Source organism: Hyperolius riggenbachi, chromosome 3, assembly GCF_040937935.1.
Source record: "Hyperolius riggenbachi isolate aHypRig1 chromosome 3, aHypRig1.pri, whole genome shotgun sequence".
NCBI lineage: Eukaryota > Metazoa > Chordata > Amphibia > Anura > Hyperoliidae > Hyperolius > Hyperolius riggenbachi.
In genome coordinates, this window is record NC_090648.1 from 413,249,343 (window position 1) to 413,269,779 (window position 20,437).

General features: G+C 44.5%; 1 protein-coding gene across 1 annotated transcript; it reads left to right on the forward strand.

Moving 5' to 3' along the window:
• The first annotated feature begins 290 nt into the window (after positions 1-290).
• On the forward strand, positions 291-19,723 carry UQCRQ (ubiquinol-cytochrome c reductase complex III subunit VII). The gene is made up of 3 exons (XM_068277471.1): positions 291-399; positions 6,354-6,514; positions 19,510-19,723. Exons 2-3 carry the CDS (start codon positions 6,361-6,363, stop codon positions 19,602-19,604), a joined length of 249 nt encoding a protein of 82 aa, XP_068133572.1. The 5' UTR covers positions 291-399; positions 6,354-6,360; the 3' UTR covers positions 19,605-19,723.
• The last annotated feature ends 714 nt before the right edge of the window (positions 19,724-20,437 follow it).

Here is a 20,437-nt window from a genome sequence, read left to right on the forward strand (position 1 = left end):
CTTTTCTTACAGACAAATTGCAGTAGCATAAACTTTAGCTCACCTCCATCTACATATATTTTCTATTGCGACATGGGTTTGATGGCAATTTACATGTTCGCCCGCTTGTTCTCATACAAAACTTGTTCCAAAGCGTGTAGAAGATATAATACTTTGTTGTCCCCACACTCCCCAACACCAATCGCGAGCAGCAGTACTATTGCACTTAGGCAGGCTGCTTTCTAGAAGTCAGTCAGAAGGTGGCGCGCACGTACCAGAGAGGCGGAAGCCACAAGCGTCTCTCAATAAAATCTGGTTATATGACAAAGTGTGCGTCGGCCCGGAAGAGGAAGCAGTTGCCACCGGAAGTGTTGCAGTGACCTGAGTTTGATATTGAGGAGCTGTGTAGTGCGCAGCAAGGTGAGTGTGCCGACAGGCTGGAGATCGCTACGTGTAGTTAGCGCTCAGTTTCCCAGCATAGCTGTATCAGTGTGGGGTGATTCGTGCCTATCCTGCCATTCCCTGCCTGGGCTTCCTCAGCCCACCGCCAGGGGCAGTACGAGGGAGGCGTCCTGTTCTCTATGCTAATTAAACGTGAGGTTGATGTTATTTGTGGCAGCATAACATTTGGCAGGAAGGGCAATGTATTTAGTTTTTAGGGAGCTACTTTAAAACTATAGTTATGTTAGTATTCATGTTGGGTGACTCCTGACCAATAAAGTGCTGTTATCGGTTCAGACGAATTTTGGATACAGTATTCCATAATTACAGACAAGGTACAGAAGGGACTTGAGCGCCAGAATGGAGCAAAAAATTCAAATGAACCTTCCCCATAGGGAGGTTTGTAAATGTTGTGTGTTTTGCGAGGGCAGTGAGTATTTACTTATGGGGGCTGTTCTCTAGCCCCCTTATTTATTATTATTCTTCAATATTTTTATACTGCTGCCATCTTCCACAGAGCTGTACAGAGTATCATGTAGTGCAGAGTTACCCAACCCTGTCCTTTAAAGGAGTTATCAGGCCAAAAGTAACAAAATAAGCACTACTTACCCGGGGCTTCCTCCAGCCCGAAACTCCCAGCATGTCCCTTGCTGCAGCTCTGCACGCAGCTGTTCGCCACAGCGCCCTCCCTGTACCCGTCTGACGTCAGGCCGACCTCCAGGTCAGCCTGTACAGCGCCTGCGTCAATCACTGCCACGTGGACTGGAGCGGACTGCACAGTAGTACTGCGCCTTGATAACTCCTTTAAAGAGACTCCGTAACAAAAATTACATCCTGTTTTTTATCATCCTACAAGTTCCAAAAGCTATTCTAATGTGTTCTGGCTTACTGCAGCACGTTCTACTATCACCATCTCTGTAATAAATCAACTTATCTCTCTCTTGTCAGACTTGTCAGCCTGTGTCTGGAAGGCTGCCAAGTTCTTCAGTGTTGTGGTTCTGTGATGCATCTCCCCCCTCCTGGCCCCTCTATGCACACTGCCTGTGTATAATGATCTCTTGAGATACAAAAGGAAGGATGTATACAGCCTGCTTGTGTATGAATGTATTTTCTATGTGTGGACATACTGTACATCAACCTACTTCCTGTTTTGGTGGCCATTTTGTTTGTTTATAAACAAACTTTTTAAAACTGTTTTTAACCACTTTTAATGCGGCGAGGAGCGGCGAAATTGTGACAGAGGGTAATAGGAGATGTCCCCTAATGCACTGGTATGTTTACTTTTGTGCGATTTTTAACAATACAGATTCTCTTTAAGGCCCACTAACAGTACATGTTTTGCAGGAAACCACAAACCTTCACACTTGGGGGGATAATTAGTGTCTCAGCAGAGCTGATAAATACCTCTGTGGATTTATACAAAACATGCAGTGTTAGTGGGCCTTGAGGACTGGGTTGGGGAACACTGGAAGTCGGCCGCCTGCCCGCCATGCGTACGTTTTTACGCATTCCGGCTGGTGCAGGAACATCAAGTACATTTTTACGGGTGTAATGCGTAAAATTTTACGCATTACAACCGTAATGCGTAAAAATGTGTTGATGTCTGCAATTGCTTCCTGCAACAGCAGGGATGCGTAAAAACGTACGTATGGCAGCCGGCCGACTCGCAGTCGGCAAAAACGAAACTAGCTGGCAGTGGGGGACCAGAGGAGCCATGAGTGACTGCGAGGGCTCAGGATGGCTGCAGGGGGCTGGTAGATGCCCCAGGTAAGTAAAACTCATTATTTGTTTGCAGTTAAAGTTCCCTTTAAGTGTATGTATCATAGGGCCATATTTATCAAAGCATTACCAACAGTTTTTTATTCTTAAACTGTCCTTACCAGCAGGGTGGAGTGTACTGCGCGTTTGTAAGAAGCTACCCAATGCTTTCTTAAGTGAAGGGAGATTGCGACAGTTCTGAGAGTTTTCCAGTGCAGAACTGTCCCTGAATAAGAAGTGGCTAATACCACTTCTTAACCCCGCAGAGCAGGTTTACGCTGACACCTCATAGCTTCCTTTTTAATTTACTGCCATCAACTCACTCATTTGTTACTGAGGTGAACTCCCCTTCACCCTGGTGATGTTTATTTAAGAAAAGGAGGGGAATTGTGGACGAGTATGTGGAGAATTGACTGCTTAGAGCAGTGGTCCTCAAACTAAGGCCTGTGGGCCGATTGTGGCCCCCTGAGGCTTTTTTACCAAAATGTATTCAGTATAGATGCGGTCAGCTACATCTTTAAATATCGGTGGCCCGCATATAGAATAGCAGTCCATCCACATGGAAGCCAGAAAGCAATAATTTGCTGGTTTCCAATCAAATTCCATATCAGGTGACACTGCTGTCCAATTGGACTGCAGGTTGTCACCTGGGTATGCTTCACTGTCTGGCCCACAAAAACTATCATTTTATGTATACTCCGGCCCCCCAGCAGTCTGAAGAATGTTGACCCGGCCCTCGACCCAAAACGTTTGGGGACCCCTGGCTTAGAGCATGTTAAAAATGTGTGTAAAAAGACAGCAGACATCGGGATTATTTGAGAATGAAAGTTTAGGAGAGAAATTACAGCCTGGGCTGCTTGTGTCCCAGATGGATAAACAAACAAGCATACACTGTTGTGTTCGTTTTTGTCTGAGACACTGTTCGGCCTGGTGCACACCAGAGGAGTTTTTCTGAGCGTTTTGAGTTTTTAAATCTGCTGCTAATGTTATCCTAAGTGTCTGTGCACACTGGAGCAATGAGGTTTTGTAAAAAAAAAAACCATAGCATTACATTGGGAAGAGCTTTTGAAACCTCTAAAAGCTCTTCCCAATGTAATGCTATGTTTTTTTTTTGTTTTTTTTGTTTTTTTTTTTACAAAACCTCATTGCTCCAGTGTGCACAGACACTTAGGATAACATTAGCAGCAGATTTAAAAACACAAAACGCTCAGAAAAACTCCTCTGGTGTGCACCAGGCCTTCTAGTTCCTCCTCACTTAGAACAGTTTAGGAATGAAACGGCACCATCTAGTGGCTTCTTAAGGTGCCTGAGACAGTTCTGCACGGAGTTCTACAAACCTACCAGCGTTTTGTCTCAGACACTCTTGATCAATCTGGCCCACAGTCTAGGTACAATTTAGGTGGAAGCCAAGTAACTTATCTATGTTTTTGGGATGTGCGAGGAAACCTGGAGTGCCCAGAGAAAACCCATGCAGGCATGGGGAGCACATACAAACTGTGTGCGCAATAGTGCCCTGGCTGGGATTCAAACCCAGCACTGCAAGCTGTGGCTGCTTTGAACTGTGGTCCTGTGCACCCCCCACCCCAAAAGAAAAAAAAAAACACACTTTTACAAACCTCTCTTAGGAGAGAAGTGTGATTTATTTATTTTTTTACTACCTGGGGGCAACCAGATGCTCATTTAAAAAGCTTTTTTGTGTACGCGGTAATGATTATAGGGCATGGTGCATTTTTGCAGAGAGTGATTGTTTTCTTATGCATTGAATTGTATATGCATCATGTCAATAATTACTTGCATTGTTTCAACTACAGGTTTACTTATGCCAGATCAGGAACATCATGCTGGCCAGGATTTAAACACTTTCTCTTTTTTTTTTTTTTTTTTTTTTTTTTTTTTTTACATGGATCAAGCAATGATCTAAAAAGTTTTTAAATAATGAACACATCAGTTATGTAAATTGTACTTTACAGTATCCAATAGCACTTTCTAGCTGCTACAGTGAAAATGAGGGCCAAATTTCAGCAATCCTGTAGAGATACTTGCTTCCCAAAACATGATCATTTGGGGTGAAATTCTAATGTGTGTCACCTGACATTGACAGTCTCTCCAGTTGATAAGCTTAGATTCCTCTTGGCCAATTATCATTGTAGTTTTTTTTGTTGTTGTTGTTTTTTGCTGCTACCTATCTGCTTGTTCTCAATTCTCCATAGGACAGAATAGGCTGCTTGGTAGAAAGCCAAGAAACTCATTCGCACACTGATCGGGGAAAAATGTAAACTAAAGCAATCATGAAAATGTTTACCGGGCAGATTTATCCTAAGTGCATTAATAGCTCTCATTTTTTCTGTTTTTCCATGTCTCTTGTAAAATTAATCTCCAGTCACATACTTGATTTGAGGCTGCTGATAACGACCACCTCTGCCAATAAACCGGTGTGTGCAGCGGCCCCCGATTGCCACGTAGCAGGCGCCAGGTGGATCAACTTAGCTGAACGGCGGCCAATAACCTTGTTCACGCCGTTTGCCCCACCCGGCATGTGACGTCATGCCTGTGCCGCTCCATCGGCCCACCACCCCCTCACACACGCACACTCTTCCCGCATCGCAACAGAAAGCATAGTCAGCCTGTAGGCTGACTGTGTCTGTACAGCTCGGCCCAGCTACTTTGCCTGAGGAATTGGGCCCCAATCAATTCAGCATGTGTGCGGACCCTATGAGTGGCAAGTGAAAGTAAATCTGTTCAGTTGCATTGCAGAATAATTCTACATGTTTAAGGGGCCCATACACTTACCGATTTTTCCCGCCGATATACAGCCGATTTGATCACTGATCGAATTGGCTGTGAAATCGTCGCGCACACGCTGACTGAACGATCGATTTCTGTCCTAAATCGATCGTTCCCGACTATTCCCGACCGTGCGGAATATTTCCCTCGATAGCGGCGTTCGAATGCCCGACGACCGACGCGAGCGGCAATACATTACCTGCTGCTGCCGACGCGAGTCCCCGCTCTCTTCTCCGTGCTGTGTTTCGGGCCGGCTGGCTACTTCCTGTCCCGGCAGGAAGTTTAAATAGTAGAGCGCCCTCTACTGTTTAACCTATTTTAGTTATTTATTTAGTTATTTTAGTTTAACCTATTGTAGAAACTACGTCCAGGAACCATGCGCGCTCCCGCGGCCGATCGCGCGTGCACGCGTGCTCCCGGCCCGCGGTTCGTTAGCCAGGCAATCAGTGAATTGGGCTATGGTGCCCAATCACTGATTCCTCTCCCCCGCTGAAAAAGCAACAGCTTCCCTCGGAAGCTTAGCTTTTTCTGGCTGTTGCCTCCCCCATGCGTCTCTCTAAGTATATGTTACGCTTAGAGTGACGTCATGTAAACTCATGGCCGCCATCTTGTGGCCATAACGTAAAACTACAACTAAAAGTAAAAAAAATAAAACTCAAGACACATTTACATTATAAAACTATTGTTTACATCCCACCCTCCCAAAAATACCCAGATAAAATGTTTAAAAAAAAAACAAAAACATTACAAGCAATAGCTGGAAGCCGAATTATTTCATTCCCTACCATCCATGGCGGCCTGGAGGGGGAATAGTAATTAAAACGGCCCGGACTTGTGCAGAAGCGGGATCAGCCATATACTGCTGTATCCTGCGCCCAAGTCTACCGGCGCCGATTTCAAATGTACTCGTTCTATTGGCCTGTAACCACAGTAACAGATCATGTTTTCTAACTCGCTGCATGCAGGGTTTGCAGTAAAGTCTATGACCTGGCTACATTGCAGTTCACACACATTTTAACATGTGCATTATGCAACTGACCACTGTGAACCTCACCTTAAAGCACACCTGAAGTGAGAAGAATATGGAGGCTGCCATATTTTTTTTCCTTTTTATACAGCTTCTGATAGCCATAGACCTTGAACAAGCATGCAGATCAGGTGCTCTGACCCAAGTCTGACTGGGTGAGCTGCATGCTTGTTTGTGATTCAGACACTACTGCAGCCAAAGAGATCCACAGGACTACCAAGAAACTGGTTTTGTTTAAAAGAAAATAAATGTGGCTGCCTCCATATGCCTCACTTTAGGTGTCCTTTAATAAGTACCTGTCATATTGAAGTTTGAGTGTTTTGTGTTGAATACATGACTTACACTTTTTTTTTTTTTTGACCAGGGAAGCCATGGGGTTGCACTTTGGAGACCTCGCTAAGGTGCGGCACGTCGTCACCTTTTATTTATCTCCTTTTGAGCAGAGAGCTTTTGCCAATGCTTTATCCAAAGGTATTCCTAATACATGGAGGCGGATTTCATCCAATGTCCTGACAGTAGCACCACGTAAGTTTCACATCAGAATCTTCATACTTTATACTTGAGAACTTGTACATTTTTTTATGATTATCATTTTATAAAGTAGTAAAGTCAGGCATGTATTTTTAATCAAGTAGACCTTTGACAATAACATCAAATCTAAAGAAATTCTTCTGAAATTGATGCTTGGTCAGTATTCAGTTGGTTGAATTATTGATTGGAAAGAGGCATTAAATATAAAACGGGCAACCAGTAGTGCGGTGGGTGGACAGCACTATGGAAACAAGTCTGCATTATCTTTATATACGGTATCGGACAGTAGAAAGCTAGTGGCATGAATGATACTTTGAGAAGACAAGCTAGATATTCATTGTTCACCTTATTTAGTAATGTATGCTCCTCCTTTGCATATTCAGTTAAGGCTGTATTTGCCATATGGTAAGTGGCTTGAGTAGCAGTAAAATATTTCTGTATAGTCAGTTCTTGTTAAGCTGCAGACCAGTGCTTCCTACCAGGGCTGTGGAGTCTGAGTAAAGGAGTCTAAGCAATTTCGGGTACATGGAGTCGGAGTTGGATGATTTTTAAACCAAATCCATAGACTTTGTAAAAATTAGACTAAGGAGTCGGAGCAATTCTGGGGGTACCTAGAGTCAGAAACAGTGGCTTCATAAACTGAGTTGGATAATTTTTGTACCGACTCCACAGTGCTTCCTACTCCAGCTTTTTACTAGAGGTGGGCAGGAAGAGAACTGGAGAAGACTAGCATGGCAATATTACTGCTACTAACACCAGCAGAGTACAGAGCGTTTTGCAATTGGCGCCTTACGTGTGTAATGTTGATATGGTAACGTGAGTTATGTTACTTGCTTAACACGATCCAATAGCATAGGCTCACATTACCCATTCGTGCAACTCGCGATACTCTTCTGATGTTAGTACCAGTAAAATTGCTGTGCACTGCCTGCGCAGAGTAAATTTACCATCAGATCTTGCACCAGGCCTAATGTATCTTAATGCTCGGAGACGGTGATCCAATCGACCAGATCTCTACTGGGGAGGCCAGCAACACCTGTACACACTTTAAATTCCAAGATAACCATGAACAATTGTTTCAGCCAAAGAAAATCTAACATGTGTATGTAGCTTTTAACCCTCTGGGCGATACAATTATATCGCCCAGGAGGTGGCGCAGCACTATTTTTTTAAAAAAAAATTTATTTTTTAAATCATGTAGCGAGCCCAGGGCTCGCTACATGATAGCCGCAGCGCAGCGGCATCCCCCCACCCACTCCGATCGCCTTCGGCGATCAGAGTAAGCAGGAAATCCCGTTCAGAACGGGATTTCCTGCTGGGCTTCCCCGGTCGCCATGGCGACAGGGCGGGATGACGTCACCGACGTCATGGACGTCGTGTCGTCGGAGGGAGTCCAGATCCACCTCTCAGCGCTGCCTGGCACTCATTGGCCAGGCTGCGCAAGGGGTCGGGGAGGGGGGGACTGCACGGCGAGCGGCGGCGGATCGGCGGCGATCGGAAGTTACACGCAGCTAGCAAAGTTCTAGCTGCGTGTAACAAAAAAAAATTATGCAAATCGGCCCACTGGGGCCTGAGAAATCCTCCTGCGCGATATACCCCGAGCTCAGCTCGGGATTATCGCTCAGGAGGTTAATAGATTTGCACAAAGAGTTCAAAAAGTGCCCCAGGATTTAATTTACATGTGCAAATGACATAAATGCTGCAAAATGTTATAGATGACAGATCTAGGCCCAAGTGAGAAGATGCCCAATATGCCAAAATTTAGGGAAACGCAGGCTAATCTGTTCAGTGCAATTATGGATGACTGAATGATAAATCCGTGATTTAGTGCACTCTTGCCCACATGAGGAACAGCCCAGTATGCCAGAACTCTGCAGAAATTCAGGAAGAGCAGGAACTAATTATTAAAATAATGTTGCAGTTTAACTTAAAGAGAACCCGAGGTGGGATTTAATTATGTTAGTGGGGCACAGAGGCTGGTTGTGCACACGAACACCAGCCTCTGTTGCCCTATGGTGTGCCTCCAGGACCCCCCTGCGTGCCGCTATACCCCCCCCCCCCCCCCCCCCCCGCAGCGTGTCGCCAGCACAATGTTTACCTCTGCCTGTCTGTTAGCGCCGCTCCTCCGTGTTGGCGCTACCCGCCTGCGTCCCTTCCCTCCCACTGATTGGAGGGAAGTGACGCGACCGGTAGCGCCGATACGGAGGAGGCGGGGGAGCAGCGCTAACAGACAGGCCGAGGTAAACATTGTGCTGGCGACACGCTGCGTGTCGCTTGCACTGCGGTGGGTATAGTGGCGCGCAGGGGGGTCCTGGAGGCACACCATGGGGCAACAGAGGCTGGTGTTAGTGTGCACAACCAGCCTCTGTGCCCCACTAACATAATTAAATCCCACCTCGGGTTCTCTTTAAATAAACTAGCCATAATGGTTCCAAATATGATAGAACATTTTCTAAAATCAAATACAGAAGAGTCTGTTATACAGCGCCAACAGGGATTGGCTGCTGCGAACACGTACACACACGTACACACACACACACGTACACACACGTACACACACACACACGTACACACACACACACACACACGTACACACACACGTACACACACACACACACACGTACACACACACACACACACACACACGTACACACACACACACACGTACACACACGTACACACACACACACGTACACACACACACACACGTACACACACACACACACACACACGTACACACACACACGTACACACACACACACACACACACGTACACACACACACACACACACACACACACACACACACACACACACGTACACACACGGACACACACACACACACGTACACACACGTACACACACACACACGTACACACACACACGTACACACACACACGTACACACACACACACATACACACACACACACACACACACACACACACACACACACACACACACACGTACACACACACACGTACACACACACACACGTACACACACACACACACACACACGTACACACACACACACACACGTACACACACACACACACACACGTACACACACACACACACACACGTACACACGTACACACACACACACACACACACACACGTACACACACACACACACACACGTACACACACACACACACACACGTACACACACACACACGTACACACACACACACACACACGTACACACACACGTACACACACACGTACACACACACACACGTACACACACACACACGTACACGTACACACACACACACGTACACACACACACGTACACACACACGTACACACACACGTACACACACACGTACACACACGTACACACGTACACACACATGTACACACACACACACGTACACACACACACACACACACGTACACACACACACACACACGTACACACACACACACACACACACGTACACACACACGTACACACACACACGTTATGAGATCTAGTAAGTGAAATATATTACCCTAGGTGGAGCAGCGACATCCAGTCGTTAAGCACAGCAGAGCCCACAAACCGCCTAAGAAGTTGACCTTTACCACAGTGAATACTGCCGGCAATATTTGTGCTGGTTGGTTGAAACTGCTGGTTAATTGAGTTCCATATAACTCTATGGACGTATGTCTTTTTTTTTTTTTTTTTTTTTTCAACCCAAATAACTATGTAGGACTCTACTGTACTGAGATGGCCAGACATATCTGTTCATGATCAATAGAGGTCCCTTTGCAGCTAATAATTGCAGAGCGTTTCCACGGAACACAGCTGATGCAGGATGTCACATTTGCAGAAATAGATTACACAGTGCAGGTGCACGTATAACCAGGGCTGTGGAGTCAAAGTCTGAGTCGGGGCAATTTTTGGGTACCTGGAGTCGCAGTGGGGAGAAAATGCACCGACTCAGACTCCAACTCCTAATTAATTTAAACTGTAATTTAAAATAGAAAATGATAAAATTTTCTATTTCTCAGCTAATAGTCAAATTTATATATACAGTAATGGCTGTGTTAGTCTACAAAAATGAAATAAACCAATCAAAAAATAGCTACTTGTGCTGCTTCAATAAAGCATTCCCCGAATTTTTAAAGTCAGATATACATATCTGATAGTGGTTGTACAGTATATATGATGTGTACTTAGGAATCTTTTATGTACAGTGGTTTGCAAAAGTATTCGGCCCCCTTGAAGTTTTCCACATTGTCATATTGCCACAAACGTGAATCAATTTTATTGGAATTCCATGTGAAAAACCAATACAAAGTGGTGTACACGTGAGAAGTGGGCTGAAAAGCATACATGATTCCAAACATTTAAAAAAAAAAAAACTGCAAAGTGGGGTGTGCTTAATTATTCAGCCCCCTGTGTGAATACTTTGTAGAACCACCATTTGCTGCAATTACAGCTGCCAGTCTTTTAGGGTATGTCTCTACCAGCTCTTCACATCTAGAGACTGGAATCCTTGTCCATTATTTTTTGCAAAACCGCTCCAGCTCAGTCAGATTAGATGGACAGCGTTTGTGAACAGCAGTTTTCAGATCTTGCCACAGATTCTCGATTGGATTTAGATTTGGACTTTGACTGGGCCATTCTAACACATGGATATGTTTTGTTTTAAACTATTCCATTGTTGCCCTGGCTTTATGCTTAGGGTCGTTGTCCTGCTGGAAGGTGAACCTCCGCCCCAGTCAAGTCTTTTGCAGACTCCAAGAGGTTTTCTTCCAAGATTGCCCTGTATATGGCTCCATCCACCGATCTTCCCATCAACTCTGACCGGCTTCCCTGTCCCTGCTGAAGAGAAGCACCCCCAGAGCAGGATGCTGCCACCACCATATTTGACAGTGGGGATGGTGTGTTCAGAGTAATGTGCAGTGTTAGTTTTCCGCCACACATAGCGTCTTGCGTTTTTGGCCAAAAAGTTCCATTTTGGTCTCATCTGACCAGAGCACCTTCTTTCACATGTTTGCTGTGTCCCCCACATGGCTTGTGGCATACTGCAAATGGGACTTATGCTTTTCTGTTAAGGGCTTTCTTCTTGTCACTCTTCCATAAAGGTCAGCTTTGTGCAGTGCACGACTAATAGTTGTCCTATGGACAGATTCCCCCACCTGAGCTGTAGATCTCTGCAGCTCATCCAGAGTCACCATGGGCCTTTTGACTGCATTTCTGATCAGCGCGCTTTGTTCGGCCTGTGAGTTTAGGTGGACAGCCTTGTCTTGGTATGTTTACAGTTGTGCCATACTCCTTCCATTTCTGAATGATCGCTTGAACAGTGCTCCATGGGATGTTCAAGACTTTGGAAATGTTTTTGTAGCCTGACTGCACTCAGACCAAAGCGGGCTGAATAATTATGCACACCCCACTTTGCAGTAATTTATTTTATTTTTATTTTTTTTTAATGTTTGGGATCATGTATGATTTTTGTTCCACTTCTCACGTGTACACCACTTCGTATTGGTCTTTCATGTGGAATTCCAATAAAATTGATTCATGTTTGACAGCAATGTGACAAAATGTGGAAAACTTTAAGGGGGCCGAATACTTTTGCACACCACTGTATATACTAAAGAACATCTATGCTGTAAGAATAAAGCCTGATGTGTATCTGTATCACTAATAGAGATGGTCAATGAGATGGAAATAATTCTGAGTTGATGCTGGTTTATGCAAATGTATGCACTCCCTTTGCCCATGAAATCAAATCATTTGATATGTTAACGTTTGGTGACTGCGAATAAAAGGGTACCTGAGACGGATGAAAGAATTTTATACATACCTGGGGCTTCCTCCAGCCTCCTTCAGGCTACTCCAGTCGCTGTCCTCCTCCGCCACCTGGATCTTCTGCTATGAATCCAGGAATTCAGCCAGTCAGCGCAGTCTGGCCGCGTGCTGCTCTTACAGCCAGGAACATTCAGCACCTGCGCAATAGTTCGGGTGTAATATGCTCCCGGCGCCGGAGTGTGTGCATGTGCACTATGCTGGATTGGCTCAAGTACCTGGACCCATAGCAGAAGATCCAGGTGGCGGAGGAGGACAGCGAGGGACTGATTAGCCTGAAGGGGGCTGGAGGAAGCCCCAGGTATGTATAAAACTTTAATTTCATCTGTCTCAGGTTTACGTTGTTACACAGTAGTACTATACTCTACATATGCTCTCCCCACAGAGCTGCAAGGAATCCACTGAGAATGTTGTGCACATTGAACACAGAGGTGTTGTTTATCACCCATAAACCTGGTTCAGATTGTATATGCAGAATGTGTAATAGAAGAAGAAGAATAGCCTCATTCTCCTTGCAAGAACCTGCACATCAGTCTTACATGTACCCACAGTCACATTGCCAGGGGTCTGATACAGTAGATGTTCTTGTCTTCTACAAGTACTCTTATGAAAGACTAGTTTTTAGTCTATGACTAAAAGTATTAGAGGCAGAAGATCAGCTGGCTAGCCACGTAACTGGTATTGTTTAAAAGGGAATAAATATGGCAGCCTCCATATCCCTCTCAGTTCAGTTGTATTTTAAAATTCCTAAACCTTGGCAGTTAAGAGATGCATTTCATGTTGCATGCTTTCAATCAACAAAATTGTAATATGCAAATTAGGAGTCAGTGGAATCCTAACCTGAAAAGTTGGAATCTGAGTCAGATTTTTGTAACGATTTCTCAGCCCTGTGTTTAACAATGGCTTGTTCTCTGTGCAGATTGCAGAGCACATAGCGGGGGGGGAAAGCTTTTTTTCTGTTTTGCGTTTTTTTTTTTTTTGTTTTTTTGTTTTTCTGGTGTGTTTGTATACAGTCCCCTATTCCGTTTTTTACTGAATGGGATGTAAGTACATTACAAATTGTACATGCAGCACTTTTAAAATTGGAGTCCCTGCACACTAGTGGGAATGGCAACCAGGGCTTTCTATGTAAAAGCCAATGTCATTACTATTTCTCAGTTAGAAGCAATCTGGAAATCGGATTATGTGCAGTGAGAACAGAGACTAAGAATTTTATAGTAGATAGTGGTAAGTGTCCATGTGGTAGACTGAAATATGCAGTAAGTGAAAATAAATATCAAACTCACTCAAGTTCATAGTTGTTTAGCTAGAATTATACATAAAATCACATATGCAGCAATTCATATCCCATGTTTTTGTTTGCATGATGTTCCAGCTGTAATCAAATTTGGTAGTCGTTAAATATTGCCACTTGTCCTGCCCTATGATCAAACCAGTGACACATCACATGTTCCAATATTGATGATCACTTAATGCATACAGACATTTCATCAGACTGCTTTGTTGCTCAAGTACTTTTAGGTCAAACTTCAAAACTGGGTATTTAGATTCATGCATTCTGATTCACCCTTTTGCAGGTGTGCTCTGTAGGGAAATGGATAAATAAGATCAACGGTATTCTCTTTTTATATCTAACTGTAGACCCATAAGGCAAACCTAACAGCAGGCTCTGCTTTCAGAACACTTGCTGACAGCTAGATCTCACAGAAGAGCTCCATGATAAGCTAAGCAGTCAGTAGAAATGTTGAGTACCTTTACCCCGGAAGGCAGGCTTGGTTAAAAATGTCAGAAATTATGACTTCTATTCCTGTTACCTTAGTTTTCAGTCATGGTGTGCATCTTCCTCATTATGAGGTCTGCTGACAGTGTGCCATAAGAATGTTTCTGCCAGTAGTCGCAGTGCAGCCTTCCACAGTCTCTAATACCAGTCATTGCATAGCACCATCAGATCTCTTCCCCAATTTCTGCCACTAATCACAGTGTGGCTCTGTCAACACACACTTGTGTCATCATAAATTGCTGTCACTCTCATGCTCCAGCCTTGGCACCAGTTCCATTCCCAAAAATGTAATGTATGTCCACGACTAACACGACCAAATATTGTTCTATCCAGTTCTGGAAGTAAGGTCTCTAAAAATTGGTATCATGATCCCAAATGTGCTGTGATGTGATAGTGTTACATAGTTGGGTTGAAAAAAGACATCCGTCTATCAAGTTCAACCAGGGAAAAAAAACGCCATGCTGAATCTGCACATAACCCAGTTGATGCAGAGAAGTGCGAGGGGGGGAAAAAAAGCCCTTACAATGCCTTGGCCCATTTGCCTTAAAAGGGAAAAATTCCTTCCCGACTACAGATGGCAGTCAGATAAATCCCTGAATCAACTCTCCTGTTAATTACCTAGTGATTATAGCTGTGGATTACCTTCAATTCATGGAAAGCATCCAAGAGAGTGTGAAGCGAAAATAAAAATAGATACTCGCCTAACTAGAGTGAAGGCTCTGGGTCCTATAGAGCCTTCCCGGTCTCCTGACAGCGTCCGCGTTCCCCCTCAGGGTCCCATATTAGTAGTTTATAATCAATTAGTCGTGGATTGCTCTCTTCCGGTTTGGGGAGACTTCGGAAGCGTTCGGAAGCAATTGGGCTTCGAAGAGGGGCCGCTCTATACTGCACGATTGCCCTCTCACGTGCACTTGCGTGTGCGCAGTACAAAGCCGCCAGTCTTTGGGATCCCGAGTGCTTCCGAAGACTGTCGAAGTCTCCCACGGCGGGAGATTCAATCCGGGGAGCATGCGGTGGAATGCGGACACAGTCAGGAGTCCAAGAAGGCTCTCTAGGACCCAGAGCTTTCCCTCTCCTTAGGTAAGTATCTGCTTTTTCTTTTGGATTACGCTTCAGTCACTCTAATTTCCCCTATTTAATACATGTGATTTTGTGTGCATTGTGATGCAACTTTCCCTGCTATCAGTCAAGTTTTACATTACATTTGCCGTTCTGGAAATTAGGGCTTCTTTCTAGTGCAAATAAGATCACAATTGCTATGCTATGTATCAGCACTGTATGTTTACATTAATTATTCCATTGTCTTAATGCCAGTGTATAAATGGGTTAAGGACGACGCTAGTTGAAATCGTACATTCTGTTTTGATGCTGGTGTGGCTGCCAGGTCATAGATTTCATCCCTCCCATCGCTCTCGCTGCTGTCTCCCTGCCACAGCTTACTTGCTCTGCCGTCTCTAACAGCAGAGCCCCGTGAGCTGGTCAGGAGCTGATTTCATTGGCTCCTGACCCTGTCTATCAATGTAAGCAACTCCCATTAGCTTACATCGTTAGACACATTGAGCCACTGAAAGCGGCTCATGACTGGCTCACAGGAACTCTATCATAGAGACGACAGAGTGGGCAGCCTGACGTTCCCGTCGGGCGGTGTGGACAGCGATTGCAGCACGTATGTGTGGCAATTTGTTGGTATTCCGCCGTTTCTTGTACCAGTGGTCTCTGGTCCTTAAAGAGAACCTGAGACAGGTGTCAAACAGTTAAAAACAAACATGTTGCCAGATCATATAGCTTCCATTATCGGTACCCTTGCTGCTGCAATAAATCACTTTGTTTCGTGACCTTTGGGGTCACAAAGCTAGAGAAACGGCTTCTGTGCTCTGTGTTGATTTAATGTGGAGAGGGTGGGGAGCAAGCAGAGGAGAGCCTGTTAGAAGGCTCTGATAGACGGGGGAGGGGGCGTTTTTGCATGAATTTTGGGATGCCCCTTCCTCGTAAGTCTGTCCACATCTGCATGTCTGTAAATTCCAGGGGGGCTAGCAGAGCACAGTGGGCACTATAAGAGCAGCGAGCAGGACACACAGGCATGTCCTTTAGATGGTCAGATGAGAACATGCCTCTGTCCTTTTTAGATTTTAAGCTTCCTCGGGTACTCTTTAGGGGGCAGAGACTGCTGGTACTTAAGTGGCTAATTAGAAAAGTGAAACTTGGTAATGAAATTTCACATAAGAAGCATGTTTAAAAATGTTTTGATGTATAATATAAATGTACCCCGCAAGCAGTGGAAAAGCAATAGGGGATGCAGAGGTTGCGATCACACCAGGGTCTTTGGACCAGAGGACTAGGGGCCCCCCTCAACCACAGTATTAGCTCTTCAATTGTGCTATGCTGAAATTATCATTTCTATATATGCTTTGAAAAGTGATCCGCATTAAAGAGGAACTGTAAGGTGGAAATGAACACACCACCTGTATGAAGCTGATGGCAGGTTTGTCAGTGAAAATTCAGTTCTCAGCGGGGGAAAAAGTCCTGCAGCCAATGGAAAGACAGCTGAAAAGGTGAAATCCTTCTCACTCAGTGGCGTTAGTACTAGGTGTAAAGAGACACTGAAGCCAAAAATAAAAATTATGATATGAGTTGGTTGTGTAGTACAGCTAAGAAATAAAGCATTAGGAGCAGACATATAGAATAAAACACTTCAGCGCAGGCTCACTTATGTCCACCACCGAGAACACCATAAAAACAGATGCGCTTACCAGATCCTTACAGACCTTAACTACAGGGTCTGTAATAAAGCTTTATGAGGTCAGCAGCAGGTGTCTTCACAGCCGGCCTCCTCTCCAGTTTGGACAGAATAACTCAAATCCTCATATGCAGTGTTTCACCAAAATTAGAGGCATGCAAAAAAACAATGCACATCTAAGCGTATCTGTAGCAATTTTAATGTAGCGCAGTAAAAAACGGCATAAAAAGTTTTAAAAGGGGTCACTCACATCAGGGTCCTTGTTACAGGGACCCACAGAGAAGACAGCACATAAATCATGGGACGTCGTCCAGCCACACGTCCACCTCACTCGACCGGTTTCACTATTAAAGTTTCCTCAGGAGCTCCTGAGGAAACTTTAATAGTGAAACCGGTCGAGTGAGGTGGACGTGTGGCTGGACGACGTCCCATGATTTATGTGCTGTCTTCTCTGTGGGTCCCTGTAACAAGGACCCTGATGTGAGTGACCCCTTTTAAAACTTTTTATGCTGTTTTTTACTGCGCTACATTAAAATTGCTACAGATACGCTTAGATGTGCATTGTTTTTTTGCATGCCTCTAATTTTGGTGAAACACTGCATATGAGGATTTGAGTTATTCTGTCCAAACTGGAGAGGAGGCCGGCTGTGAAGACACCTGCTGCTGACCTCATAAAGCTTTATTACAGACCCTGTAGTTAAAGGGGAACTGAAGAGAGAGGTATATGGAGGCTGTCATGTTTATTTCCTTTTAATCAATACCAGTTGCCTGGCAGCCCTGCTGGTCTATTTCTCTGCAGTAGTATCTGATTAAAACCAGAAACAAGCATGCAACTAGTCTTGTCAGATCAGACTTATAAGTCTGAACCACTGAAACACCTGATCTGCTGCATGCTTGTTCAGGGGCTATGGCTAATAGTATTAGAGGCAGAGGATCAGCAGGGCTGCCAGGCAACTGGTATTGTCTAAAAGGAAATAAACATGACAGCCTCCATATACCTCTCTCTTCAGTTCCCCTTTAAGGTCTGTAAGGATCTGGTAAGCGCATCTGTTTTTATGGTGTTCTCGGTGGTGGACATAAGTGAGCCTGCGCTGAAGTGTTTTATTCTATATTGACTCAAACGCTGTACTGAAGTGTTGGACTTTGGCTGCGACACACACATATTGTTCCACAAATTCATGATTGTTTGGTTGCGCTGATAATGTGGTTTCGATTTTAGGAGCAGACATATGTCTAATATAGTTTCCAGTACAGGAAGAGTTGAGAAACTCCAGTTATCTATGCAAATTGCCATTGAGCTCCATGACTTTTGCAGAGAGCTCCTGTTTTCTGAAGGTTGTTCTCTGCAAAAGAAAACAATACAGTTCAGATAACAGTTCAGGACAGGTCAAAAGTTCACTGCGTGTTCTGTAAAGACATTTAGAATGCTGAGTAGTGTGTGAACTGCAAATATTAGAGATTGATGCAATGTTATTAAAAAAAAATAAAAAAAAAAAAAACTATGGTAACTGAAAATAAAAATAGAATATCTTTTTTGCTACTAATGTTCTAGTAATTTTCCGTACTACACAACCAATTCATTATATCATAAAAAATTTTTTGCTTCAGTGGCTCTAATAAAAATTAAACCTTGGATGCTCAACCATGTGGGTAATGACATCACATGTAGTTACTTCCAGATTTGCACTGTGCTGTTATTTAACCTCCTTGCCGGTCTAAAAAATCCGGCAAGGAGGCAGCGCCGCACATTTTTTTAATTTTTTTTTTTTTTAAATCATGTAGCGAGCCAAGGGCTCGCTACATGATAGCCGCTAAGCGGCGGCATCCCCCCACCCACTCCGATCGCCTTCGGCGATCAGAGTATGCAGGGAATCCCGTTGAGAACGGAATTTCCTGCAGGGCTTCCCCGGTCGCCATGGCGACGGGGCGGGATGACGTCACCGACGTCATGGACGTCGGGACGTCATAGGGAATCCCGATCCGCCCCTCAACGCTGCCTGGCACTGATTGGCCAGGCAGCGCAGGGCTCTGGGGCGGGGGGGAGCGACTCATTGCGGCGGATCGGCGGCGATCGGAAGTTACAAGCAGCTAGCAAAGTGCTAGCTGCTTGTAACAAAAAAAAATTTATGCAAATCGGCCCAGCGGGGCCTGAGATATCCTCCTGCGCAGGTTACCCCGAGCTGAGCTCGGGACAACCGGCAAGGAGGTTAAAGCCACATATATAAGCACTCATACCTCCAACCCACTCCATATTTTAAGGGTAAGGAGCCCCCCAAATGACCTCTGCGCCAAATTGAAGCCCCCCCCCCCCCCCCCCCCCAGTCCTACTGGTTCACAAGAAAGTTTTGAGCGTGTCAACTAAGGGAATAATAATAATAAAATAAAAAAAAATAAAAAACCTAGCTCTGCGCACCAGTAGTAAACATGATTACACTCATGCTTTTTTTTTTTTTTTCTGCGCCATATAAATTATGTATAGAATGCTCGGGGATTCAAATGTTAAACTTGCACTGGGGCCCAAAGCTCCTCAGCTATGCCCCTCCCCCCAAGTTATGTTAGTGATTCATTTTTTTAACATCTCCCTGGAGTTTCAAATGTAAACATTGTGTTATCCTTGAAGTGTCCTGGTAAATGATAACCCTGGCTTCTTGTCGTTTTTTGTTTTTCAGCATTTATCGTGGCTTACCTGACTTACAGCTGGGGTACAAAAGAGAATCTGAGACTTAAGAGGAAGGACCCTGCCATGTATGCCAATGACGAGTAAAGGACCACAAATGGGACAGCATCCCTTATAATTCCCTGACCTTCCTCTACTGTGTGGAAAGGATTATTTATTCGGAGGTCTATACACTCTGAACATAATAAAGATTTTTGTCCCTCTGACTCTCTCGGGGTTATGTTTAATGTTTAGCTCGGATAGAGCGAATTGCTTATTCTTATGATTTTGACATGATTATTATGTATTTATATAGCATACTAAAAAAGTGTGCTGCACCATCTGCACAACGTGAGAAGTGGGGGGAAAAAAAAATCATACATGATTCTAAATTTTTTTTTTTTTTACAAATAACTGCAAAGTGGGGTGTGTGTAGTTATTCAGCCTTCTGAGTGCAGTCAGTTGCCCATAGGCATTGCCTGATGAGTGCTAATGACTAAATAGAGTGCACCTGTGTGTAATCTGTCAGTACAAATACAGCTGCTTTGTGACGGCCTCAGAGGTTGTCTAATAGAATATGGGGAGCAACAACACTATGAAGACTATGAAACTCACCTTTTCACTCTTGCCTACCACCCCTCACAATTGCTCTAAACCCACAGCCGAACTCTGGTCCCCTACCTTTCGTGTCCCTACCTCTCCCTCTAGATTGTAAGCCTTTGGGCAGGGTCCTCCTCCTTTTGTGTCCTACCTGATCATGCACCTCTATTACTGTGCACCCATGCTATGCATTTGAGTGAACCTAACTTGCCTAACTCCATGCTCCCATCCAGTGACTGACTAAGCATTACCTTGTACTCCTACTGTGCTGTGTGATCTGGTTTTCTTGTATTCCTGTGTTGTCATATTGCTGTATGTCACCCCTAAATATTGTCTGTAAC